The following is a 27,850-nucleotide window of genomic DNA, read 5'->3' as shown; positions in this document are numbered from 1 at the left end:
ATGTTATTTTGTTGGGTGTGCAAATTGCTACATGCCAATAGCAACAGCTCATGTAAAGGTCAGCTAATTGAAGGATTTTGGGACTGGAAGCATGCTGCTACCAGATTAAAAGAGCATGAAAACTCTTCTTCACATAAGCAAGCCATGATGGATCTGTCACTCCGGGCAAATGTCTCACAAAGAGTTGATTCATCTTTGGTACAGCAATATGAAGAGGAGACGAAGTATTGGATGTCTGTGCTTAAACGAGTTGTTGCTGTTGTGAAATTTTTGGCTATACGGGGTCTACCTTTTTTTGGTGATAATGAAACTGTTGGATCTAGGCACAATGGAAATTTTTTAGGCTGTTTAGAAGTGATAGCCAAATTTGATCCATTTCTTTCAAAACATTTGGAGAGATATGGGAATCCTGGCAAAGGAAATGTAAGCTATTTGTCCTCAACATGTATCGATCAGTTTATTCATATAATGGCTAAACAAGTGGAAAAACAAATCATTGATGAAATTCTGCTTGCCAAATACTACTCAATTATTATTGATTCTACCCCAGATATTACTCATCTTGATAAGTTGTGTTTTGTGATTCGATATGTTGTCGGAGCTGAACCTGTGGAAAGATTTCTGAAATTTGTTCCAATGTACAGCCATAAATCAGAAACCCTAGCAGAAATTGTTTTAACAACTCTAAAAGATGCTGAAATCAATGTATTAAATTGTCGTGGCCAAAGCTATGACAATGCATCAAATATGGCTGGCAAATATTCTGGGTTACAAGCCCGAATAAAAAGCATAAATCCTTCCGCTGATTTTGTTCCTTGTGCAGCTCATTCTCTTAACTTGGTTGGTGTTAATGCTGTTGAGTCATGCAGTGGTGCAATGCAGTTTTTTTGTCTTGTGCAACAAATATATACTTTCTTTTCTTCATCAACACACAGGTGGCAGATACTAAATGAAGAACTGAAAAAACGTGGCGATTTTTCAACATTGAAGAACCGCAGTAGTACTAGGTGGTGTGCTGATGCTCATGCCGTTAAATCATTAAGGAAGAACTATAATGCCATTGTACTTACTCTTAACAGATTAGGTACAGAAGAAAATGAAACTGCATACACAAAATTGGAGGCACAATCCCTTTTGAAAACGTTGAAAAAGTTGGAAACTGTACTGAACATCGTTGTATGGAATACCCTTTTACAAAGGCTTAATCAAACCAGTGTGGAACTTCAAAAATCATCTATGAATTTAACGCGTGTCACACTTTTGTACCAATCTTTAATTGAATTTACTCAATATGTGAGAGACAATTTTGAGGAGTATGAAAAATTAGCAAGAGATATGTGTGAGCCGGATGTTGATTACGATGTAGCAATAAAAAAATTAAAGCCAAGAAGCAAAGATCCTCATGCAGTACATAGCTGTGAAGTTGACCTGACACCTCGTGAAGCTTATAAATCAAGTATTTATTATGCTGTTTGTGATGCTTTAATTTCACACCTTTCTTTTCGTAAAGAGCCGTATAATAGCACAGCAAAAAAGTTTGCTTGCCTGAGTGAAATGAAGTTGAAATCAAAACTTATGGATAAAGCGATTTCTTTGCAAAAATCCTACCCTCAGGATTTAGATGATTCTTTTCCTGAAGAGCTACAGCAATTTTCTTCACTTGTGGAAGATGGATATAATATTGCAGATATGTTTAAAAAACTGAAATGTTTAGAGCTGGAAGAGACATTTTCCAATGTTGATAGTGCCATAAGAATTTTTTTAACATTGCCAGTAACAAATTGTTCTGGTGAAAGATCCTTTTCTTTGTTAAAGCGTCTAAAGTCTCCCATACGCTCTAGTATTCTGCAGGAAAAACTAAGCTCTTTAGCATTACTCTGCATTGAAGGAGAAGTAACAAAAAAATTGGATTTCAGTAATGTAATTCTTGATTTTGCGAAAATGAAAAGCAGAAAAAAAAGTGAATTACTTCACAGTAAAACATTTTTGTGATGCATTAGCCACGCAACTGGTAATTTTATTGATGTGGTTAGTATTTGTCTCATACTTTATTATTTCTTGATAACTAAAGGGTACACGTGAAACAAAATGGTTTAAATTTTCAGTTTTATGTTCAAAAGTTTTTGATCAGACAAAAAATTCTAAAAATATGCAATTTATATCGTTTTACACTCGAGAAATCTATTTTAGATTAGAGGGGGGGGGCCCAAAAGTATCCTTGCCCAGGGCCCCGATTTGTCATGATCGGGCCCTGAGACCATAAATAAAATATCAGCACAAATTCTGTAACAAACATAAAAGCATATCAACCGGTATTATGACGTTTAAAATTTGCACCAGTGTGCAGTATGAAAATAAATATATACGGCACATACCATACATACTGGTTTCACACTAATAACCGATTTCACTTCCAATTTATGACAGATAATTTTTTTTCATTCTATAGGTGGCAGCAATTGCCTAAGCTCAACTATCTCTCAATTGTGTAATTAATACAGGTCCGCGAAATAGTTCAATGAGTTCCATCGAGCCGCAAGTAGTAAAAGGTGGAAGAACATTGAGTTAAATTATACGTAATACCCTTTTCGAACCTAATTAATGAGACTGAAAGATAGAATAATCGTGAGGTCCGTGGAATGTAAAATCATAATGATATAAATGATGGAAAAGCGTAAATGAGTGTTGTGTAATGTGCGCGTAATAACCAACATATATTTAGGTTGCAAAGAAATGATTAGCACAAATGCAGTCACGGGGTAGAAAATAGTTTATTCACAAAAACTGAATATTGTATTAATTAGACGAACTCTCTATTCAAGTCTATTCACGTTTGCGGTTTGGCTGAGAATTTCCGAATGGCTGTGGCGAACCTTTCCGGGTGTGTATTGTTGCACCATCTACGGAAAATAGCCTCGACCTACAACACAATGCTGACATAACATGAAAATTCAAGCATTTTCATTATTACTTCAGAAAATTGAAAAAAAAGATGGCAGTACGAACACGAAACAAGTGCAATACCAGGGTCAGAAATGAAAGAATAGGGCCATTCACGCACACACACACACACACAGAACATACATTCCGGCTTGAACCGATTCGTTAGAAATTCCGTGAAGGAAAGTTGACGAGGTGCATGTACGGCTAAATAGTATCTCGTTGACCTCGCACGAATTGTTGTGAATAATCGACTACAATGTTCCTCGAGCAAGTCCTGTTTCCTTGTGCAATGCTATGCGTCTGTTTGCTATAATCAAACTACACGGCATCAGCATTTGCTGCAGTTAAAGGTCATCTGGTGGGTGGTGGGGCTCACATCTTTGGCTGCACTTTCCCGTCCACTGTTGAACTTGACTTTCCAACGGGACACAGTTGCCGGTGCTTTGTATCTGCACGCGGACACCACATGTGGATGAATATCACCTCCTGAAACCCCCCTTAACACAGAAACCATAATGTCCATACTCGTGGCTGTGATAATCACCTTCTATGTTTGTTGTCTGTGTTTGCAATGATGGCGACAGGAATAACGGCCACTCTCCTTAAACGAACACCAGCTGGTGCCGCCATTTGTAAATTCCGCATGGCTCACAACTCCTGCTGTCTCTTTTTTTCAGTTTTGTGTTGTCGCGTGGAGTTTATTTACGGTATGAGAGGGCTTATGTCAATCATTTCTATACGACCCAAGTACAGTAAAACCTCTACTTTGCGGACACCGACGGGACAAAAAAAAATACGTCCGTGAATGAGATGAAGCCCGTTAATCAGGTGTTTGAAATACATATATTTATTATACAAGGGAAATCATTATTTGGCCGTGAAAGAGGGATGACCACATCTTAGGGGTGTCCGTTCAGAAGGGTTTTACTGTAATAATGTAATGAGCGCATGTTCAATGAAGACCTCGGAAAGCATGCGTAGTCACAACCACGCTCTCTTCGGTTATTTAATGTCGTAGGCATGCTCGATTTCTCAAAACATATTCAGCTTAAACTAGAAACGCAAAAATTTTCGAAGCGTTTCAAAATGATGTCTTTTCATTTGCAAAAGGTGACAAGAAACACTGCGCATGTGCAAAATAATAATAGTGTACTTTTTTGGAAAGAAATTACCAAAACATTATTACTTAAAAATATTTCTCATATCTTTATTCATTTTGCTGTCCATGAATATTATGTATATAGAGTATGAAAAATAGAAACATATATTATATGTGATATCCTTCCCCCTTAATGTACTAAATAATTTAATATCTTTCTCTTACGTCTAAGTGAAATGTCATTCATAACTCCATTCCGGTATAACAATAAGAACTTTTCACATTTTCATCCGGTTTCGATATTATTTGGGCTTTTATTTCATTTATTTTTTTCTCCTTTTCTCATTCACATCATAAAGAAATGTTTGAATCTACTTTTCACTTTTGAAAACCACTTTCATACCAGAAAATAAAATAGAATAAAATTCTTTCCACTTCATACATTTCTAACATTTCTTCCGTCTATATTTAATGTTCTTTTTCCAACCCCCCCCCCGTTTCCATACACACATCTAGAGTGTACAGCCACCCCCAACTCTCACCGATGCATGTATACATGGATATATATGTATTCAGTATATATAGCTCGTGCTCTATTTCGGGTGCTGCAATCGATACTGGGACGGGAGCCAGAGTTATTTCTAAAGGAATTAGTTTGCTAACACAGTTACCATTTACGTTGACAGAAAAGGTCGAAACTTGGAGGAATTCCAAAAATTTGTTCTGTCGTCCCATCCTCTCTTTCCTTTTCATAGCCAAATAGTTTGGGAGAGAGAGAAGAGAGTAGAAATCGGCAAGAGCCATCGTTGAAAGAGAAGGATCCTTCTCTTCTTTTCCATACTCTTTGTGATAGCTTGAAATAGTGAAGTAACTCGGAATGGAAAAAAAAAAAGATATATAATAAAAGAGTATAGAGAGATTCCTGGCTCCGTATTTTTGCACTTTAGTAGGAAAGTAAAAAATAAATAAATAAAATAGGGGAAACCTCTTTTTCCTCCTTTTTCTCTGGTGGAACACTTCCCCCCCCCCCCGTTTTTCCTATGCATTATATTCCGTCCTTTCACCTTTTGTAATCTCGACCAGAATAAATTCCGTTTCTCTGGTTGGATTGGTTTTCCTGGTAAGAAATTGCTCTATCTCCCTCTCCCTCTTTCCCACAGAAATGAATAGAAAATACGTGGAAACCAAATAAACAATGGTATTGGAATCGATGAAAAATAATATTAATAAAGGGATTATCTCGTTTTTTTATTGCTTTCCTTTCAATAAAACGCTGTACAAGATGAGATGTGAAAAAAGTCGAATGAATAGGTTGCTTCGATATGCATGTATCATAAGTTTCAAAGTTTTCCACTTGTGGACCTCTTGATTTTTAAGAGACCGTTCCTCGGAACCCTAACAAACATGAATGTTTCTACAATGTAGATATTTTTATTAGGTTCAGTTTCTCCAAACTGGGAACCAAACTTTGGGAAACTGGTGAATATGGCCTAATGTGAGCATTGTAGACAAGTGGTTTTTCCACATCCTTAAAAATAGAAAAGACGGGGATTTTTGGGCGATATTTTTTTAAATATGTTTTAGGTTGCTTAAGTCAAACTACTTGACTATAAGTGAACGTATGGAACCCGTAATATGGCCTCGACTATAAGATGGTTTGCAGCCGATCTCCCCGTTAAAAAGTCTCGCCACAACGATGCAATTATTAAATCATAACACTTCACTCATAGTTTGAAAAATTGATGGCAGGGATAACAAGCATCACACAGAAACAAGCTTCACGTCGGGTTCACCACACGTACACACACATTCCAACATGTACCAATTTTTCTTTTCTGTCCTCCTCCTCTGCTCTTGTTGCCGGTTCATTTTGGATTCGACTCTTTTGTCTACAACAGCGAGTAACTCCCGCTATATAAGGAGTATTTTACTATACTTCCTTTATTTCTGCTACTGATGAAGGAACTTCATATAGTTTCGAAACGCGTATAGCCGGGGTTCCTTTTTCGCAATTTTGGGTCAACTAACGTCGGTCGTTCAATTGTATTATGTACCAGTTCGTTAGAAGTTCTGCAAAGGAATGTTGACGGGGTGCATGTGTGGTTTAGTAGTAGCAATGAGGTGTTATGGGGAATCCTATTTGTGAACACCAGTTAGCAGCGCGTTGCTTGCGAGGCTCATGACGAAAACTCTACATTTGACTCACATGGCTTAAGCCTACTTTTTCAATGGGGAATGACTATATGAAGTCCGCGCAATGATCAGCGGTAACATATTAGTCATGTGAGATGTTCAAAGAGGGTTGCTTATAGGGGGCTTCAATTTATCTTTGAAATCAGTAATGTGATCGTGTGACGGTCATCAGCGTAATTCTGAAACCTCGTGGAAATAGTTTGCATACATACCTGGACCATGATTTGCAATTATGGATAGTTAATTCTGTTGCATTAAAACCTTAGTTTCGATCTGATGTTAATAATCAAGACTGCTTGTGTAATAAGATAGACAAGACCGTCTGGATACAAAGACCTTGTTTTGAACTGATTTAATTTATCAGGAACATTACTCTCTTAAAAATTTCTCTCTGTTTGATGCATATAATTAGATCTTGCTTCAAAAGCCTATTTTGATCTGATGTAGATAAACAAGACTGACTCGCTAAGCAAACAAATTTGATATGATGTGGATGATTCAGAATAGACTGCAGTTGGATAAACGAGAATATTCCTGTAAACAGACCGGTGCTTTGAAATGAGTTAGACTTCTTTATATCCACATATCATATTAAAACAGTTGTTTTGGAACGAGCGATTTTTATCCACATCATTATAACAGGTGTTGTTTACTCACTTGAATTAAAACAGTTTTGACAACAAGTTTGTTAAACAAGTTTTGAATCAATCTTACACTAATTTTGTTTTTTGTTTCTTTCCATACCCACTTCGATTTTTATATGAACCTGAATTTAGTTTTTGCAAATAACATGCAGATAATGAAACATATGTAAAATGCGGTTTTCTCCCCAATTCATATGAAAAAAAATTACCCATTAATCTCAATCCATTCATTAAATAACAGTCGTTTAATAGATGACATGTTTAACTTCTATGGCTCATCACTGAAATTGCGATCATGACATCACCATATATTCTACCCATCTTTATCATGATAAAACAAGTAAAAAAGACAAGGTATTTAAGAGATTCCCGTGAGGATTTTATTAAAGAAAACTAAAGACGGGAGAGCTTTCTGAAATTAAATGAATAATAATTTAAGAAAAATAAATTGCTTTATAAACATCTCTTTTAACGTCGGCTAATCAGAATAAAATGTTTCATTTCTCGATACATAGTTCTCGTTAAATCTGGAAATTTTCGAGGCTCAGCCGCTGCGATTTTCAAAAACCTCAAGCGGAGTTTCGTATAAAATCCCAAGGGTTATTATTACTAAAACTATATGAAGATTATACGAGTTGGCGGATGAAGAAGGACAGAGAGAGAGGGAGGAAAGGTTCGATCCGCGTATACGTACGCCGCTTAAGTGAGTTTCGCGTAAAGCAAAGCACATTCCACTTCATTATCCTTTTACGCATAATTAACAGAGGCAATTAACATTAGCATTCCTAAAATGAAGGGCGGATAGCCCATACCGAGTGTTTGTTTCTTTCCTTCTCATCCTCCCTCTTTCAATCCGAGCCTTTGGGGGAATGGCTTTGCCGTTGTTGTACTCGGTATAATGAGCGACAGCATTAATCAGGGCCCTTGGCGAGTTAAAGCTATAAAAGACGTTGAGGTTATGGTAACGGCAGTGAGTTGTTGATAGTCCGCACGTATCATTCTGTGGGACGTTTGTTTATGCCGTCTGTCTCGTTCTCGATTTCGTGGGCGTAGAGGACGGCAGTGCTATAATTCTGTGATTGCAACCCTCCCCTTACTGAAATTGTGGGGAATTAAACCGTTGCTTAAACATCACCATAAAACCCATGGGTTCATTCAAATGAATTTCTAACGCGTGCGCTCTTATGTTTGTCTTTGGAAACTGTTATTATGAGCTCCAAAATATCATGCCTTAATGAATTAGGGACAAGGACCATAAAATCAACACTTACTAGCGTGAGAATTGTCACATTTAAAACAGGGGTTCGCAAACTTTGTAATGCGTGACCCTCCCCCCACACCCTTTTGATAAGAATTATATTTTTGACTACCCCTTTTTATCAAATCCATTCGAAATTTCATCGATAGATGGCGCTGCACCGTCACTATTAATATGGAATTCTGATCGAGATACGTCTGCTCGTACTTGTGTATATGCAAAGGATACATCAAAACCTGTGTTGACTGACAACCAATGAAAACTGAATGATTATAGGGGTTCCTATCATCATTAATTTTGTAAGTGACTTATTGATCTGATTTATCTGTTTTTGCTACACAATCATTACATAGTTGCACCTTCATCAAAAATCGTCTTTCCTCTCTTCTTCATAGGGTCCCAAGGGCCACTTCTTAGGCCACGTGATGACATATCCAAGAACCGGCAAAAACATACATTCTAGTCTGGTGACATACATAACAATCTTATAACTCTTAATTGATCATACTAGCCAGTTGTGATTCATTCAATCTGTACAAAGTTTTTTTTTTCATAGCCATAAAATCTTACTGATTGATGAGAGTTTTGGAAATCTGAGGATTTCTGGTGAAAGAGTTGAATCGTTGAGTTGAGAAATGTTTCGGTCAACGGAACACGTTCTTCATATTTCTCAACTTGTCCATATTTATGTTATAAGACATTCCCTGTAATATATTTCTCAGCAATTCCAACATTCCTCTTAATTATGAAATACTCTGTTCTCAATGATTGCGGTGTTTGTAGTTTGTCACAATGAGTCGTGAGGAATCTCATCGGTAAAACCCACCTATAATGGACTGTGCTTTCTAATACTTAAGACATATATTGAGAAATATGCGATGCATTTCGATAATATGAAACCGACCCATGTCTCACCTTAATAATGTTCCTGTCGGATGATAAATCGGCTATCAATGATATAATCTTTCGTTATGATTTTTTGACGTGTCCATCAACTTTCGAAGAAAGTACTATTTTCACATGCTAAAGTATCACCACAAATTTCTCTCAAATTAGGAACTGCAAGTTGAATGGAATGGACATTTGAGACATTCTGAATTTTCTCTCATCGCACATCTTTGATCTCTTTCCTGGCAAACACGACTTCACTCGGCCTAATACGTTTGAGAGAAATGTGTGTCATCTTCTATTATTTAGCATCCGAAAGGTAAGGATCTGAAAATAATTTACTTAATTCAGCTCACATAGTTTATTAATTTCCAAGCGGAAAGAAGAAAAGAGATCAGTTTTGGTGTGCTTATAATTTTTTGTATAGCTACAGTGGAACCTCCCAAAACAGACACTCCCCATTAGCGGACACCTGCCGTAAACGGAAACTTTTTTTCTTTTGAATTACGGTAACGAGCTTCCATCTATTTTCCTATCTATTCACGGACACTTCCCGTTAGCGGAAAAATTTTTGGTTCCAAGAATGCCCGATATTGAGTGGTTCTACTGTATTACGAAAGAAAAGCAAAAGGGGTGGTTCGATAAAAAAAATAAAATTCACTCATTGCTTTTCGATTTTTACCATTTGTGAACAAAGATTATTCTTTTGAAGACATTTTATGGGGACCGCGAATCTTTTTTATCGACGATATTTATTTCCAAAAAAATCTATCAATAATTTATTAAATATTGGAAAATAAACAAAACACTTTTTCTAATTTTTTGTGTTTTTTTAAACATATTTCAGAACTATCGTTCTCAACCGGACGTTCCATTCTAGTACAGATATTCCGTCCGTACAACTGATGCATCTTCCATGTCTAGAAATGTCAATTCGTTTTGCTTTATTGACAGCGTGTTTTGTCCAGTAATGAACCTAACTTGTTCAGTTGTTATCGTTTTGTTTTTTTTTTAAATCATGTTGTATTCAGAAGCCTTTTTGAACCTGTGAATTTCGATTAAGAAAGAAAGGGAAAGAAATGAAGGCCGAGCTTGTTCAAATCGATTTTTTATTTTTACTTTTGGAAAGTGCTCTAATGTTTTGACCACAACGAACAAAGAATTTGAGTTATTAAAAGACGAAGAAACAATGCACACTTTTATACAGCCTCGAAACTTGACAATACCAAGACAAAAATCTCATTGCGGATGTTGTTTCTCTTACGTAATATCTAATATCGCAGTGAATCAATCATACAGGAAACGTGCTGAAACTTGTACATTGATTGATGCATTTATATGTTTCAGCGTAATTTTTATTCGTATATATTCAGAACAGTAAGTAAATTACATTCGTTTTTAGAACATTTTTAGTTTATACACTATCACTCAAAGATTAATTCATAAATAATTAATAAACGTAATTTTTTTTTTTGAAGGGGTATCCATTCATCCACTCAACTTCAAATAAAATGCAAAATATTTCATGTCAATCCGTTGATTTTTTCTTGTTGATTTGGTCTGATATCTAAGCTCGCAGTTAATTTCACTAAAACATGTTGAATAAATATTTTGGGAAAGTTTGAGCATTTTTTCCATGCAGTAGTTTTTTTTAATCTTACGGATGAACAAAAGACCACCCTCCAGAATATATAATGTAACTAGAAAACCCTCACAATTAATTACTGTGACTTAAGAAAAAGAATTTAGTTGAATGAAAATCAGAAGGGCGGTATATAGCACAAGTCAACATATTCATTCATTCATGCAATATTGTTGGCCTAGAGGCCGATATATAGTGTTCTGTTAATGGATCGACAAACTCAGAGGGCTGTTAAAAGACATCAAGAAGAACAAGAATTGCAATAGACCATGGTATCGCATACCACGTTGAGAAGGTGAAAATTGCGAAAAACGCATGCAGGATGTGAGTCCAGTGAAGAAGAAGGTGGATGTCAGTTGATCGCTACTGCGTTCGTGGGTTCGCTCACCATATCTGACATAAACAGCGTCGCGAAACGCTGCGCATGCGCTGGGGTAGGGTCACGCGTTGCGGACAACGTAAATTAGCGCTATTGTGGTAGTAAGCACGTGTAGCAGTTGTCCCTTTCAATGAGTGTCTTGATGGCTGAATGCACGAATGAGGAATACGCTGGCATGCATCTGATTTACGGTTGAGCAAATGGAAATGGGCGTTTAGCGCACAGCGGATATACCAACCCAAGTGGATGTACCAGCTGATGTTAAATACCCAAGGAGGTAGATTGGACGCGCAAGACCCGTTGCTTGGCCGTTGCTCCATGTCCGCCGGATGTCAATACGTGTGACTTTTTCCTATGGGGTCACCATAATTCAATCGTTGACACACCGGAGGATCTCATAGCGCGGATTATCGTCTCTGCGGCAGACATCAGAAGCATACCTGGTATCTTCGAGTGCGTCCTGGAATCGCTTTTACGTCGTATAGACTGTGCCGCCACTTCCAACAACTCTTGTAATAACTAATCAAATAATTTTTTATCGTAGTTATTATTGTACTTATTGTACTTTACTCCAGCGTGACGTTGAATCCTGCATGTGTTTTTCGCGATTTTCATCCTCTCAACATATTTTGCGACAACATGCTCCATTGTAATTTTAATTCCTCCTGATGTCTATTAACAATCCTCTGAATTTTTCGGCCCATTTACAGAACACCCGGTATAGATGTAACTGAAAAAGAAATCAGAGATCGGGGAGGGGGAAAGTCAACAATCAAGGAGGGCAGTTTCTTACATCCAACTACGGTATTAGGGAAGATACTATATTTAAAACAGTCAGTAGATGTAAATATAGGTTTTAATTTTTTTTAAAATAAAAGTTAATGTTAGGTTACAAGATAAGGTTTTTGCCTAAAGTACCAAAGGATGTTTAGAGATTTCGCGAGTTCACTACCCGGGTCGTCCTTGTCAGTAACTTTCCTGACGGGGTACTACAGAAACGGTGACGTGACCGCAGAAAACAATTGCTATCGCGAGGAGTCTACACCGAGGTAGGTTGGCGTACCAACCTCTAGGTGAGAATAAAAAAAATCTGTCATTTGGCATCAGCAATAAATCGTAGGTCCCAGTCTAATTATCTCTCTTGAAAAAAAAAACGACTGCTTTGAGACAAAAATGATCAATGATAATCAGAAAAAATCAGAAACATGTAAAATCACCCTTTCAACACCTTTCTGAACTCACGAGAAAGCACCAGAACTAAAACAATAAGAACTCTTACGTCCTTGAAGTTTCCTCGTTAAATTTTTTTTTTCTTCTATCAAACAACAAAACAATATAAAAATAAAATCCTAAAATTTAGGAAAAAAGACAAAACCCTTTTCTTTTCCGTTTTAAGGTTAGGGTTTAGGTTTTTCTTTTCCAAGGGAGACCGAAACTACTGACCAAACCAATCCAGTTGTGGAATGGAAATGGCCTTAGTTTTTCGAAAGGAGCTTTTCTCTTGATCTTCTTCTTCTCTTATATTATTATTATTATTATTTCTATTTCTTTTCTTTTCCGAACGAGTGGAAAGAGGACAGACATTTCAGAAGCGGCATTTCTGCCTTAATACTGTTTGGCAGATGTCTTTACGTAGAAATGTTCTTCATTTCATCGGTTGTGGGTTGAATTTTTCGCAAAGAGCCTTTTTACCCTTTCTCTCTTTCTCTTTTTACTTCTTTTTCCTTTGGATTGCGGAAGAAAAGTGGCTTCCAGTCAGTGGAATATTGCATTACTACTGTTATTATTTCCTTTTTTTTTTTTGCCAGATTTCATTTCGTTGTTTTTCATACGGCTAGAGAGATATTGCTTTTGATATATATACGTTCCTCAATATATGGTTATGAAAACATGTACCCACATTTCGTTGTCTGAATGTTCAGGTTTTTTTTTTTCTCTTCCTTTTGGTTCTTTTATGGAAAGATTCTGTTTACATACATGCTGTGTTTGTTTGACTGAATATATCCTGCTTATCTCGCCACCTGTTACTTAAACGTTTTTCGCTTATCTTTTGTGATCTTATACAGTTTCAAGTTCACGTTTTGATGAAATGAAATGCATTTTATTTATTTAAAAACACAAAATAGCAGACTAAAGCCTCATTGCATTTTGCAGAATAAAGAATTACGCGAATACAAAATTAAATGATAAAAATTAACACAAATGCATATAAAATTGTATTAATTCGCACAAATACGAATAAAATAATAAATATTCACGCAAATGCAAACATAATGTAAAAATTCTATATGAAGATGGGAATTGAATATATAAACAGCTTTATGCTATAAAAAAATTCTAAATTCATCGACAACTTCACGTACAAGCTTCTGGCAACACATTTGGGTTAACCCTATTTGACGAATCGGCGATAAATCTGGTAACCTCGTCTTAACCTAACCTTCCACACGTTACACAAAGCAAAAGGAAAGGAAAAATATTAAGTATAATAGATATGTAGGTAAGAGATTTTTTAAGTCTAAACTTTTTTTTCTAAAAGTCTCTTTTCACCCTCACCTTCTTCTCTTTCCCTTTTCCATGTATACAGCCGAAACACACATTATATGTTTGGGAAAAAATCATTAACAGGAGCATAGAACAATAGAAGAGGGCGGAATAAGTAACTTCAGTTGATAGGGTTACTATAAAGCTTCACAATGGTGAAGAGAGAGGAGAGAAAACAGAGAGAATTTTTTTCAATTTATTCCACTGGAGTTTGGACGAAATATTACGTCCGTGATCGTAAAGTGGTTAATAGACGGATGAAAAATATTCAGATATCGACGAAATGAAAAAATTATATCGAGAAAATGAGAGCAATTTATCTCGAGAAGAAGTCATAATTATCCATTAAAGAAATGAGCTTATTTATTCTGAGGAAATTGTAAAATTCAGAAAATCTGTTTACAGTGCAGTATTTACTAATATTAGTATTGATGGAAAATAAACATTTTAGTCTGGTATTATCACACTTTATATGAAAACGATTTTTGTTAGGACAGATATGCAATCAGTGTGATTATTCAACAGCTTCATGTAAAAATAATTAATAAGTAGTTTCTTACTCTCTAGTAGTTTTGTGAACTTATTAGTTAAAACAAATTGCGTAAATGAATGGCAGTTAAAATATTATTATAAAGAAAATGATTCTGTGAAATATAAATATTTTTAAAAAATTGTTTAGAGTAGTTTCAAGGCTCGTGACATGTCAATGGATTCCAATGGCAAATGGCTCCAAATGAGTGAAGCATATTTAAAGAGTTGTAAAGAGTGATTTGCGGTTAATACAGGATTTAGATATATTGTACCTTACTCAAAAGGAAAAAAAATACCCAAATCGTAGTACACGTCTGAACATTTGCTGTTGTCTGTATATTTTTCTTCTTCAGATATTGTTATTGAAGTCTTATTAAAAATATATAATTTGCAAACAATTCCATCAGAATTGATAATTCTTGAAATCTTCTCATAAAATTGTAATAACATTTCTGAAAAGTGACTCATTCTGTGAAAAAAAGTACTGAGATCATAGAATAAATTTTGAAATAGCAGAAGGTAAAATTCATCAACAAAATGTTTATAAATATTTCCAAAATTTCTTGAAACAAAATAACAATAAGATACACGATTTGTAGATGTTAAAAATATAAATAAATACACTATATGCAAGTATTTTCTTGTTATATGCTAGTTAGCATGGTTTCTAGCTAAAGTTGTATCATATATCCTTGTTTTTTTTCTTTTTTTCCCTTTCGAATATACATTTTCGACATCACGTAAAATAATGTATGCAAAACTCTATTATAAATGCAAATAATCCATTAAAAATTCCAATAATTATGAATTTATTTCAAATTTACGTATATCTTACGCAATTCACGAAAAATCCAAAACATAATGCATATTTTATTACAAACAAGATAACTATATGCAACTCAATTGACAACAAGATTCACATTAAAAAACGCTAATGTATAAATTCAATTAAATTTCCGTGACGTTGAACCCAGATCAAATCAGATGTCGAATTTTACCAATTTTTACGTAATTTATTAAAAATAATTTTAATCAGTTAATATACGTATCCAAGCCATAGAATATATATCTATAATGATTTCAGTGAGTATTCCGATACCGCATCCTAAATAAATCTGTTTTCCTAAGACAAACATCAAGAAAGAGTATTACTATAACGCAAAAACATATTAAGTACCACCGATTTCCTGAATTGAATTTTTATTCGTTGTAACGAGAAAATAAGATTCAACCACAAAAGGGATGACATCGTGCCTCAGGATGGATTTGGAAGTGATTAATCAAAACACGATGAGCGCCGAGAGAAACAGACACACACTCACAAATAGTGAAGGAAAAAAAAAATAACACGTCATTAATTAGGATTGTTTTGGAAATTAAATAATGTAAGAAACGGGGAAAAAAAACACTTCAAAAGGGGAAAAAAGTGTAGAAATATAGAGAGACAGAGAGAGAGAGAGCAAAACAAACAAACGCGTCATCAACAGTAATTCTTTTCTCGCTAAAAGACATTTTCGAAATTGCTTCGTTGATCATTAATCAATGTTTCCGAGAAATTTCTGTAACGCAAGTGGCATTCGCAAGAATTTCTTCTTATATTTTACTTTTACGAATTTCTTTTTACCTTCTTTTTTTTTTCTGTCCTTTTATGTATGTATTTTTTTTTTACACGCCCGTGAATTTTCTCAAGGCATTGGAGAATGTTTCCAGTGGTTCGAACGTGTCTAATGTGAAGAGAATGACAAGTTGCGAAAAATAAATTTATTTCTATAGTTTTTTTTATTTGATTTATTTTTATTTTTTTTTTATTTTCGTTGGTTTTCACACATTTATGGAGAATCAAAGTTATTCATAAAAATTGTTTTGTGTTTTTATATATATGTATTTATTTTGCGTCGTTCTTGATCATTTCGAACCAACAGTGTTGAATAAATGATGTACAGCGGGGAGAAAAAATACGTATTTCGTTATTGTTTTTACGCAGTGTTCACTCACATACAGGGTGTCTATATTTGAAGTTTCCCTATAGTTTTTAACCCTCTATGATCTGGTAAATATTTAAATATACATGAAAAATATGTGGTCGAAAAACACATTATACCAATTTACTTTAATTTTTTTCTGGGTATATATATTTTCAGAAAGTACAATACTTTCTTATCTAGAAAGAGTTGGTTTCTCGTAGGTGTAATTTATGGAGAGCTGATGAAATTTCACGTGTTCTGAGATTTATAAAAACCCACCAAATTCAGGGAAAAATAAAATTCAATTTAAAAAAAATTTTCCTAATAATTGTAATTCATTAAATTGATCAAATTTAAATTTTTTTGAGAAATCCTTTTTTATATACCCTACGGATAGTCATGAAGTATTGAGTATAATAAATTCTTTACACTCCAAAAAATCGTCAGGATTTGACTAAATTAATTCCATAACATTGAAGTGCATTGCACCATATGTAAGTGATGTCTTATCGTTTATTTTTAATTTAAGTTTTATCACCGGCGAATTTCCAGAGTGCCTGAAACTGGCAATTGTTTCTCCAATACACAAGAAAGGGGACAAAAAGAATGTTAATAATTACAAACCGATTTCTTTATTATCTGTCTTCTCAAAGGTCATAGAAAAAATAATTAAATCCAGAATAATTAAATTTCTTGACAGCATTAATTTTTTTAGTGAGAACCAATTTGGATTCAGAAAGGCAAAAAGTACAGAGGACGCTCTTGTTAATTTTCTCTCAAATGTGTATATAGCAGATAACAATAATTGTAAAGTTGCGTCATTATTTTTAGATATCAGCAAAGCTTTTGATACCGTGAATCACAGTATTCTTCTAACCAAACTAGAATATGCAGGAATTCGGGGTTTGCCACTTAAATTTTTCAAAACATATCTTACTAACAGAGTTCAAAGTGTGAAAGTAAATTCCGTTTTGAGTTCTAAAAGACAAATTACATCTGGTGTACCTCAAGGATCAGTACTTGGACCTATTTTATTCCTAATATATATAAATGACCTGTGTAACTTTAATTTGAAAGGAAAAATCACTGCTTTTGCTGATGATTTAGCTCTTTGTTACTCTGAAAGCTCTTCAATCAACTTGAGGAATAACATGCAAAATGATCTTAACTCAATAAATATCTGGTTTAGAAATAATAATTTAAAATTAAATACAGATAAAACTAAATATATGTTATTTGGTTCTGGTACTTTCGATGATTTTGGTGTCCTAAAATATCATAGTGTGACAGATGGCTGCATCTCGGATTGTATGTGCACAGTTGTAAATAGAGTAGACACCTTTAAGTATTTAGGGATTTTTTTAGATTCAAAACTATCCTGGAAAACACATATTAATTATTTGAGTGTAGAATTAAATCGGAACATTAGGAAATTTTATTTTATCAGGAATAAATGTTCCCAATCCATTTTAAAACTTCTTTATTTTGCGTTAGTAGAATCTAGATTGAGTTACGGCATTACATGTTGGGGTGGGACATACTTCAGCAATCTTTCTTCACTTTTTGTCACACAGAAGTCCTTCATCCGTATCATTCTGAGTAAAAATAGACTCACGCATACATTTCCACTTTTTAATCAATTAAAGCTACTCCCTCTGCAACATCTGTACGTTTATAAAAGTTTAAAAATGTTTTATAAAAGAAGTGGCCATCTCAATCTGAAATTACACAAGTCTGGAATGCAATTTAGACGTCATACTATACAGGTACCAAGGCCAAATAAAACTCGTTTCCAAAAATTTTTCCTTTATTTAGCTCCCAAAATATTTAATTTACTTCCTCAGTTAATAAAAGATCAATCTTCATGTACATCACATCTTTTTTTATCAATTTAAAATCTTGGTTGTTAACTCAAGAAGATTTAAATTATCTGTTTGATATTGTAATGTAACCTTCTTTTATCTTGCATACGCTGCTAAATGCCAAATTTTTTTGTTTATCAATTCCATTCCTGTTGCCACTTATTTCTTGGTGTTATATATATGTGTGTGTGTTTTTTTTTTCTTTTTCTCTCTCGTTATTATTTATGCCGACAGATATGTATCAGATATTTTTTTGTGGGCTCACAAGCTTGCTTAGCCCCTAAATGTTTTGTAACTGTGTTTAAAAATCTTAAATAAAGGAAATTTGAATTTGAATTTGAAAAACTATTCAACTTTGTGAAGCAAGGTTTTATTTGTTTATAGATGACATTAAAATCAAGCAAACTATATATTTTACATTTAACCCTCCGTCGGACGCAATATAAAATACAATGTAGAATGGGAATTCTCTCCGCGAAGCACATTACAAACATTTGTAATTTGCAAACACTGCCCGCTACAGAGACCATTGACCATTTTAGCTAATTGAAGTATCCATTCTAATTAACTAAATTGCTGTATAATGTTTATACACTGTTTCAATTTAAAATATGCCAACAGAACCCTCACATCCATATTTGTAAAAAGAAAGTTTTTCAATACGTTTTTATGGGCGTAAACCTATGAAAGTGTTAACCTTTGCAGCACTTAAAGTACCAGCAACTTTTTATACCCCGTAACATCCTTTAAATACGTTGTTGAGTGTTGATATTTTGAAGAATAAAGGCTTCTACTACAACACCACACATGCAGCTCGTCCATATTCCTCTATGGAATTTCTAACGAATGAGTACATGTTGGATAGGCGCGTATGTGAAACTAACGTGAAGTTTGTTTCTGTGTAATGCTTGTTATAGTGCTACCATCAATTTTCCAAACTATAAGTAAATTGTAATGATTGAATAAGTGTACCGTTGTAGGCCAGTTGCTTTCTGTGGGAAAAGTTTTTAACCGAGAGATCGGCTCTCGCATTCGTGCCTTTCAAAGTATAAAGGCTGTATAATTACTTTACACTTACCAGGTGACAGCACAAGTGTGAGACTAGTTTTTTCTAAGCATGTAAATTAATAAAATTCAGTTAGATGTTTCACCCCATGTAAAAAAGTGTATACTGCATTACACAAAATTGTGATGCCGTAAAACACTGCTTTTACGAAATGTTCCTTAACAAATGTATAAGAAAATTAGGACTTTCTTTGTGGTAAAATAAAATTAAAAAAATCATTAATATGTATTATTCAACTCATTTGAATTGGTATTTTCCATCTTTATTGTAAGCGTATATTGCTGATGAAACTTTCAAGTGATACGGATAGGAACCGAGAGACACTCAGCCTCTGTCACACTCGGTGATATAAGCACATTGTTCCTGGGGACTCGGGTGCCTCCGGCGAACCTTTAACAAATTTACGATTGTACCCAGATATATAAACCTAACCATTTATTGAGCTTGAGAAGGATATAATGCATACATTACGCAGAGCGGCAGTGAACAACCATAGAATTTATGATTTATTTATAAATTTATTATGAGAAATGGTGATTCATGTAAATAAATAACAATTATAAATCACAGCTTATAAATCACGAAATCGTCATAATCGATCAAATTTGATCTGCTTCTCTTCAGGGATTTTCATTGAATCAGTTACTATCACATCAATGAAAACCTTCAGCCTGTCTGCTGCTGGGTTGATCTAATCGCTGCACCGTGTGGTTTGATTTATTCCAAAGACATTCGTCAGCAGTTGCTGCCTGTATCCAGCTTCTCGATAAACCCGCGTGGATCATACTATTCTCGACTACTCTGTGGCTCCTCTTCTTGTTCCTTTTCTCTAAACAGATGTACGAGATCGCTGTCTGGGTGTAGTTGACGTCGTAGTCTAGTGGATCTCCTAACTGGCATAGGTGGCTCTCTATCTGGTTAGGGCTTCGGGGGGGGGGGTAGCGCTGATATACTCAGGGTGCTGCTCTAGAAAACGGACCAGTCCACGTTTCGAATCTTCACGCCTCAGGATGTACTAAAGCTAAGGTATTCGCAGATGTGCAGCTGACTCTCTGAAATGGGAAGGACGTTGTCTCGAAACATTCAAGTACGAGCTTAATTAAATTGTGCTGTAATAAATAATATTTTGTTTCAAAACAAATGATTTTAGTCCTTAATTAGAACTAAAATGACCAACCAAAACATTTTCATGGTAATTATTTAATTTTTTTCATAATATGGTACAGATAGCGTTAAAGCAACTGAAGGGTCCAGGAGGTAAATGACTTTACAGCAAAAATTAGATTTTGAGAAAAACGAGTTCGGAAAAAAGTCTGGAGTATAATAGTTTAACCAAAACTTTATTGCTATTTGTTGCTAATTTAAAGTCGTTCTACCCCAAAAATGAATGCACGTGGACATATTGTAGTATTCCTTGAAAGCTAAAAAATGGCACTGCTATCTCAATTTCGAAAAAAGAAATTGCTGTAAAGTCGTTTATCCCCTGGACCCTTCAACTGTACTTGCCACATTGATTGATTTAATTCGCTAATAAATGGAGAAACTGTGAGGAAGAATACGAGAGCTTGCATGCTTCCGGTACTTCAAACCCAACCAGCTGTCAAAAAACGCAATGGCTGCTACAGCTGTAACTGTTGATAAAAAAAAAACAGCAACAATTTTGGACATCTAATCTGTCCGGTGCACGACAAATTATCTAATCATCTTCCCAACAGAACTGTTCCTATTCACTAGCCAGTACGACTCTGAATACACATGAGCTCATTTTTGAAACTCTTCCACGAACATGATGACCAGAATCTTAGACCACAGATTTTCGATCTTTTTCAATGATACGAATGCAGGCAGCTGAGATTGGTTGATTTCAATTACAGATTCGCGAGTGACTTTTGAGATTGCTGAGAATAACAACTAATTTTTGAAATATTTTGATAAAAAGAAATTAAAGAGTCACATGCGCGCATTTTGTAGCTGACACTACGGGTATTCGTGTTCTTTCCTGAGTCACTTATTGTTGTGTTTTTATCAATGATTTGAATCGGATCCGAATGCCAGCCCAAAAGCTTCGGAGCAATCCTTTCAAATAAGGATCACCATTTCCTTTGCAATCAAACTTTTATTCATTTTTGTACTTCACTTTAGTGGACTTCATTCTGGAGTGATCTGGAAATGTGTTCTCTGAGCTGATTAAGTGATCTGGAACTATGCCGTGAGTAATATAAGTCATATGCAACTGATATGGAACTGCACCGGGGGTCATTCAAGTGGTCTGTAAATGTGCCGCATGCTGCTTAAGTGCTCTCTAATTATACTGCGTGTCACTCAAACGATCTAGAAATGTGCCGCGGGCCACCAAAGTGATATGAAACAGCACAGCGGGTCACTTAAGTGATCTGTAAAAAAAATGTCCAACTAAGTTCATTTTTACAAATTGAGGTTTGAATTCGTGGGCCACATCGTATGAATTAGAAGGCCAATATTGGCCAGCGGGCTATGCGTTGACCATGTGTATGAAATATACTAAAATTATACGAAATACATACCCATAAAAATGATCAATGAGTTCAATAAATATTAATCAGCCTAAGTATCATTATATACTTGGAAATAAAATCATAATAAAACAAATGTTTGATAACACATAATAAATAATCGTCGCTAATTATTTTTGTCGAGCATAATTGAATTATAGATAGCTCCGAAATCTCACTGGTGATTGCTCTCGATCAAAGTAAAATTAATTGCTCGGAAAACAGTTATTTTTGTTATTCGTTGTTGGTGGACGGTTAATGAAAATGGCCTCTCGTTTGAAGAAGGAGATCCACACAAACTGCTCAATAAACGATAGAAATGCGGTCGGAAAGAATAAGAAAAACAAGAAGAACAAAGAAATGCGGTCGCCGAGGAACTGATCACGGGCAAACACGGATGCCTCGGACGTGTACACTGTCAGGGCAAACTCAACGACACTCATTACTACTGTCAGTAAAAGTAAAAGGAGAAGAAATAGATCTTCCTCTGAGAGAGAACTTTCTCCAGAGTTCGTTCGATTCGGCCTTAATTTGTCCTGTCAATAGCACACACACACACACACAAACTGTACGTTTATACAAAGAACAGTTGACGTCCGATTGGGGGGAAAGAAAAAGGCATATCTCTAGAATCCTCTTTGAATAAAAGAAGCCATTGATGCCTAAATAGAAATAGAAAAAGGGAGATAGCATGTGATCAAACTTCGGTATGACACGAACATTCAGGATCGTGGTTAGTTTTGTTCTGAAAACTGTACAGGGTGATTCCAAGTTCATGAGACAAACTTTAAGAGGTCATAAAAGACACAAACAAACATTTGTGGTCGAATCGCAATAGCAAAGGCGGTAGAGGATATTTTTATTCAGTGCGCAAGAGCACTTACCCAAAAGAAAATAACATATTTTTACTACGTATATGCTGCGATATGTGCTATCAATCGTTCGTTATAACGAATCCAAGAGACCAGAGAAATCATTTCGTTATAACGAAATTTCATCATAAAGGAATTTCAGGTTGTTTGCATTGTTCCTGCACACAGCAAGGATCCAAAGAAGTGATAATAATACAAGAATAATATCGAAAAAAAGATGTTGTACCTCGTTTATTTTACAGAGCGATCAAACAAACTTACACAATGTAAACTTATTTGAGGGATTAGAGAAATGTTCGTTAAAGCGAGATTTTCGCTATAACAGTATTCGTTAAAACGGGATTCGACTGTATATATATATTGTTAAAAATCTCAAACAAATTCATTATTTGAACTGGAAAGCAAAAAATATGAACAATGAAAATTCAAAAAGAAATTAATCGAAGAATTCAAAAATGTAAAATTCAAAAAAGAATTCGAAAATGTAAAATGCAAAAAAGAATTCAAAAATGTAAAATGCAAAAAAGAATTCAAAAATGTAAAATGCAAAAAAGAATTCAAAAATGTAAAATGCAAAAAAGAATTCGAAAATGTAAAATGCAAAAAAGAATTCAAAAATGTAAAATGCAAAAAAGAATTCAAAAATGTAAAATGCAAAAAAGAATTCGAAAATGTAAAATGCAAAAAAGAATTCAAAAATGTAAAATGCAAAAAAGAATTCAAAAATGTAAAATGCAAAAAAGAATTCAAAAATGAAAAAAGTCATAGCCAATGTGTAGGGCTCTCATCGGGGGGGCCTGACACCCTAACACCCTGACATTAGCTTGAAACAGAAAGTTTCAGATAGCATTTCTTGGCCTCCAAAGCCTAAATGGATGCTCGATCCCCCGACGTTCTGCTGTAGTACCATTGAATTCAAAAATCAGAAAATAAAGCCAAACATGTTTTTTGTCAAGTTGAAGTTGCAGTCAGTATAAAAATATATAAAATATAAAAAATAGATGCAAGAAGTTGCTAGTACATACCATGTGCTACTCCTTTGTGTGCCGGGTTGTGTTCAAAGTGAACAGTTATTAGTAGTTACTGGTGTGAGGAGGAAGTAAGTCCAAGGTGTAAGGAGGAAACCCATTGCATATTAAGGTTTTTTTGAGATTATTCAAAGCATTTGTACAATCGTTGGTATTATTACACATATTTTTGATGCGAGAAACTTGAGAAAATACAATATTTTTGAAAACATTTTTGCTGATATTTGAATTGGGATTGGTTAGAAAATTGACTTTGAAATTAAAGCCTTTTCTTTTGTCGTGGATACCAGTCAAGACCATAACATTGTTAGCAATGTTTATTTTTAAGTCAAGGAAATCAGCTTGATTATTGTTGTGATTAGCTTTTTTTAAGACTTAATGAGCTAGGATAAACTTGCTAGCTGATTTCGTAAAAGTTGTTGTAGGTGAAGATTATTAAATCACCAATGTACCTGAAACCAGTAATTTATATTAAGAAAAATTAAAATTTTGTTTTCAAAGTAATGCAAGAAAATATTTGCAAAAGCACTAGAAAAAAACGGAAAGGAAAAATGCACCCTCTTAACGCAAAATTTCACACAAGTACTTAGATTTTTTTCGCGTCCAATATACCAAAATATCATACAAAGTGTTAAAAAAGTGTTCTATCACTTTTTTTCCCCAACTTTGCTTGTCATAACATGTTATGTTATGTTATATTATGTCATGACATGTCATGTCATGTCAGTTCTACTTCACGAACCCTTAGATAAGCAAAAACAGTTTCCGTACCTCATGCTGTGGTTTTAAAAAGCCATGTGAGTGGAACAGTTACTTTCTGAAATTGTAACAAAATTATTCCGAAAAGTAGGTTTTACTATGGGAGAATTCTGGGTAAAAGTTGGATATCGACATGATATGCAAGACGTACAAAATTGTACGCGAGCTGCTTTTCGTGATCGCAGTGGTGGGCAGGGCCGGAATTAGAGGGAGGTGAACGGGGCAATTGCTCGGGCGGGATCGTTACATAATTTTATACATTATGCCAATTGAACTTTTATTAAGCGGAAACCTGTGTTCAACGGGGGGGAAAACTGTTCAAGACAGGTTTCGATTTTAAAAAACTCAAAGTGTGTGAATTTTGTTTCACCCTATCATATGTGGACTTTTATGCAACGTCCAAAGCTTTATCAAAAAGTTACGGAAATAAAATAGAATGAGTCAAATCTCACGTAATACGGAGTTATTCGAATTCAACCAGCGGCCATCGCAACCAACGGACATCAGGTGATCAAAAAAAAAAGCCTCGTTTCACTTCTATTTCACCGAATTTCTTCAGTAATGATAGGCTACCCTTGTGATAGACGATTCATCTTCTCCTGCCTCTTCTCTAAAACATTTCAAACTATAGCAATGCCATGGTTTCTGTACAACAAAATATATCGAATGAAAAAAAAAAAAAGAAGTCATGGGGAAAGGAAAGATACAATTTCGATGCGAACAACCTTTTTGTGGGGCTCGATGAGCTACGAGCGAAGAGAAACGTGACGAAAGTGGCCCCAAAGTGAAAACAAGCCTTATATTTTTCGATACCCCTCGAAAGATAAATGGGAATCAAGTATTAATGTTACGGCGTTACACATTGCGAAATCCAATTGCATAGTTCTTTTTTAGTTTTTATTCATTTATTTTTTTCGAATGCGAATTTGTTCCAGCAGCTGCGATCATTCGCATCCATAAAACAGTTATAACTGCAATATAAATGCTAAACGTTATCGGAACCGCAAATATTTTTCCTGCTTCTACCCATGATTGCATGATACGATGTCATTTCTTTTATATTATATTGTGCAGCATTGTTTCGAATTGAAATAAGTGTTTCGTCATTGAAAATATAATAAGCCGAAATAAGCGTTTATTTATTGAAAATGAAAATAAGCGTTTATTTATTGAAAATCAAAATACGCGTTTTTATTCATTGGAAAATGAAATTAAGATTTCTCGTTGAAAATTGAAATTAGTGTTTATTCTCTGAAAATGGAAATTAGCGGTTATTCACTGAAAATTGAGATTAACGTTTCGTGTTGAAAATTGAAATGAGCGTTTGTTTATTGAAAATTGAAATTAGTTTTTTCTTGTTGAAAATTGAGATGATTGTTCATTGGAAATTGAAATATTTTCTTCTTTGAAAACTGATATTTGTTGACGGTCTCCCTGTTGAAAAAAAACTGGCATTTTCTATGAAAGACACTCTTCTTGGCACGATATTTGGAAGTTAATGAGGAACTCTCTATGTTGACGCAAAAAGAGAAAAAATGACTTTTTTTTTTGTTCCAAAATTAGACCACGTTATATCATGATTATCTGTCCATGCCTATTTCGTGTCATATTTATTGAATTAAATATTTTTCTAATGTTTCCTGCTCTTGAATCACCCTGCACACTCAGATCTTTCCAGTATGAATCAGTGCGCCAGAAAGTCGTCTTCAAGGAAAAGATTCAGGAAGGGTTCAGTAGCGGATAAAATAATCGGTGATACAAAATGTTCATGCACTTCTCTTAATACTAAGTCTTTCATTTTCATGCGGGTGGGGGAGCAAGTTTTCCTGGTATCTATACATTATTCGATCAAAACGGATTAAAAGCTAAATAGTTATGATTTTTTTAAATCGAATGATTCATTTTGAAACACCCTGTATTTTGTAGTGTCAGTTGTAGATTGTGATTCCGATAGAATGAGAGCCGATCTTCCCTTTATAAAGTCTCGCCACAGAGACCAACAGACTATGACACCACCGCATTATCAACTACAAAAACAAACGATGGACTTTTTATTCTTCGTTGCCGCAGACTCATTAAATCTTGTTTTTGTTCAATTCGAATAAGTTTTCTCCATGCTAAGTCCCCATTCCACATTACTCCCACAAAGATGATTTTTAAAAATGCCTATTTTCTTAGTTATAATATTTATTGTCTATGCGATACCCTTGTCAATACAAAGACATGGAAGCAAATTCTATAAAAATACGGGTTTCAGATTTCTACCATGTTCCAAATTGGAATAATCGGAAAAATAAAACTGGTATTTTTTTCCCCATATAACCAGAATTTACTAAAAAATAAATAAACATTCCACAAACATCACACAAAATAATCCAAACTCAGTGCAGAAACAAAATAAAGCAATTTTTATAAGATAAAATTCAATTCCGAGAATGAAAGAGAGAAACGTCTATTGATTCATGATAACGTATATACTCAGAAGTATTTTGATCTTTCAGTGACACCTACCAGCGAAACTTTTGAATTTTGCAGCATCCAAACTAGCTGTAGAAAAATTACAACTCACAAATATATATATATTTTTTTTCGAAACTGCTTTTAATTCATGACTTCAGATAAGTGTTGCTATTTAAAGATAAAAGCTTTAATTAGAAGGCACGTAGTTGATGCGTACGTACCGTTAGTTCTGACGCAAGTAAGGAAAAAATAAGTAAATAATAAAACTCTCGTTCGGGAAGCAATATTTCAGCAAAACAAACGAAAAGCTTCACTTTCTATAAAAATTTCGAAATAATAATTTGAAAAAGAGAGAGGGAGGGAGAGAATAGAAGAGGTAGAGGCGCTTCTATCTTTGGCCTGGTGCAATTATTAAAAAGGCTTTTGTTTCATTTAACGAGGATTTGGTTACTCCGAGGAATAATTAATTTTAATTGCCATGTTAGGGGGGTGGGTGGAAGAATCGGTTTTCCCAAGGATACTACTTTTCTTATTTTTCGACCTTTCTCTTCTTCTGAAGGATACATTTGCTGATAAAGCGAAATAAGTTCGTGATTTCAATACCGTTGTAAGTATAAGGCTCGTTAGATTAATACATAATAAATATGCATATATATATATATATATGTATTAGAGAAGAGAGAGAGAGAGAGAGAGAGAAAATGATGGAAATTAAGTAGAAGGTTTAAAAATGATGATTTAAGGGTTAATTAAACATTTAATTATCCTGAGAACCTTTGAAAAAGTTTTTTTTTCCTTTCTTTTTAATATTCGATGAGACTTCATCATAGAGAAGCTCACGGTGATTGCTTTTCGATTTTATTGAAACCTGTTCATCTATTTTTCTGTAAAATAGTGAGTGGTAGTTTCCTGCGACAATTTTTTTTTGTTTCTTTAGATCTATATTTCGATACTTATTGGAGGTTTATATCTGAATTCTGCGATAGGTTGGTTCTCTGATGTAACTTCCGAGTTGCACAGTGGTAAGATGCTCGTTTTCCACTTTGAAGGTTACCGTCGAGGTCCACGGATTTGAATCCGGTCAAGGAACATCAGAAACAAGTCTCTACCTTCCGAGCCTGGAGCGACCACCGACAGATGGCGCTTCATTTGTTATCCATTTCGACTGGTTGGAAAATGCCTTATGA

The 27,850-nt window shown here is 34.6% G+C and overlaps 1 protein-coding gene across 1 annotated transcript; it reads left to right on the top strand.

Annotated features, from left to right (window-relative positions):
* On the top strand, nt 1-27,850 carry LOC149075805 (zinc finger MYM-type protein 1-like). The gene is made up of 2 exons (XM_089242144.1): nt 1-1,893; nt 27,713-27,850. The coding sequence occupies exons 1-2, from the start codon at nt 1-3 to the stop codon at nt 27,848-27,850; spliced, it is 2,031 nt and encodes a 676-aa protein (XP_089098270.1).

Source organism: Pholcus phalangioides, unplaced genomic scaffold, assembly GCF_987345545.1.
Source record: "Pholcus phalangioides strain wild (caught in Gottingen) unplaced genomic scaffold, Ppha-v1.0 ptg000015l_1, whole genome shotgun sequence".
NCBI lineage: Eukaryota > Metazoa > Arthropoda > Arachnida > Araneae > Pholcidae > Pholcus > Pholcus phalangioides.
This window is presented reverse-complemented; position numbering and strand designations above follow the sequence as displayed.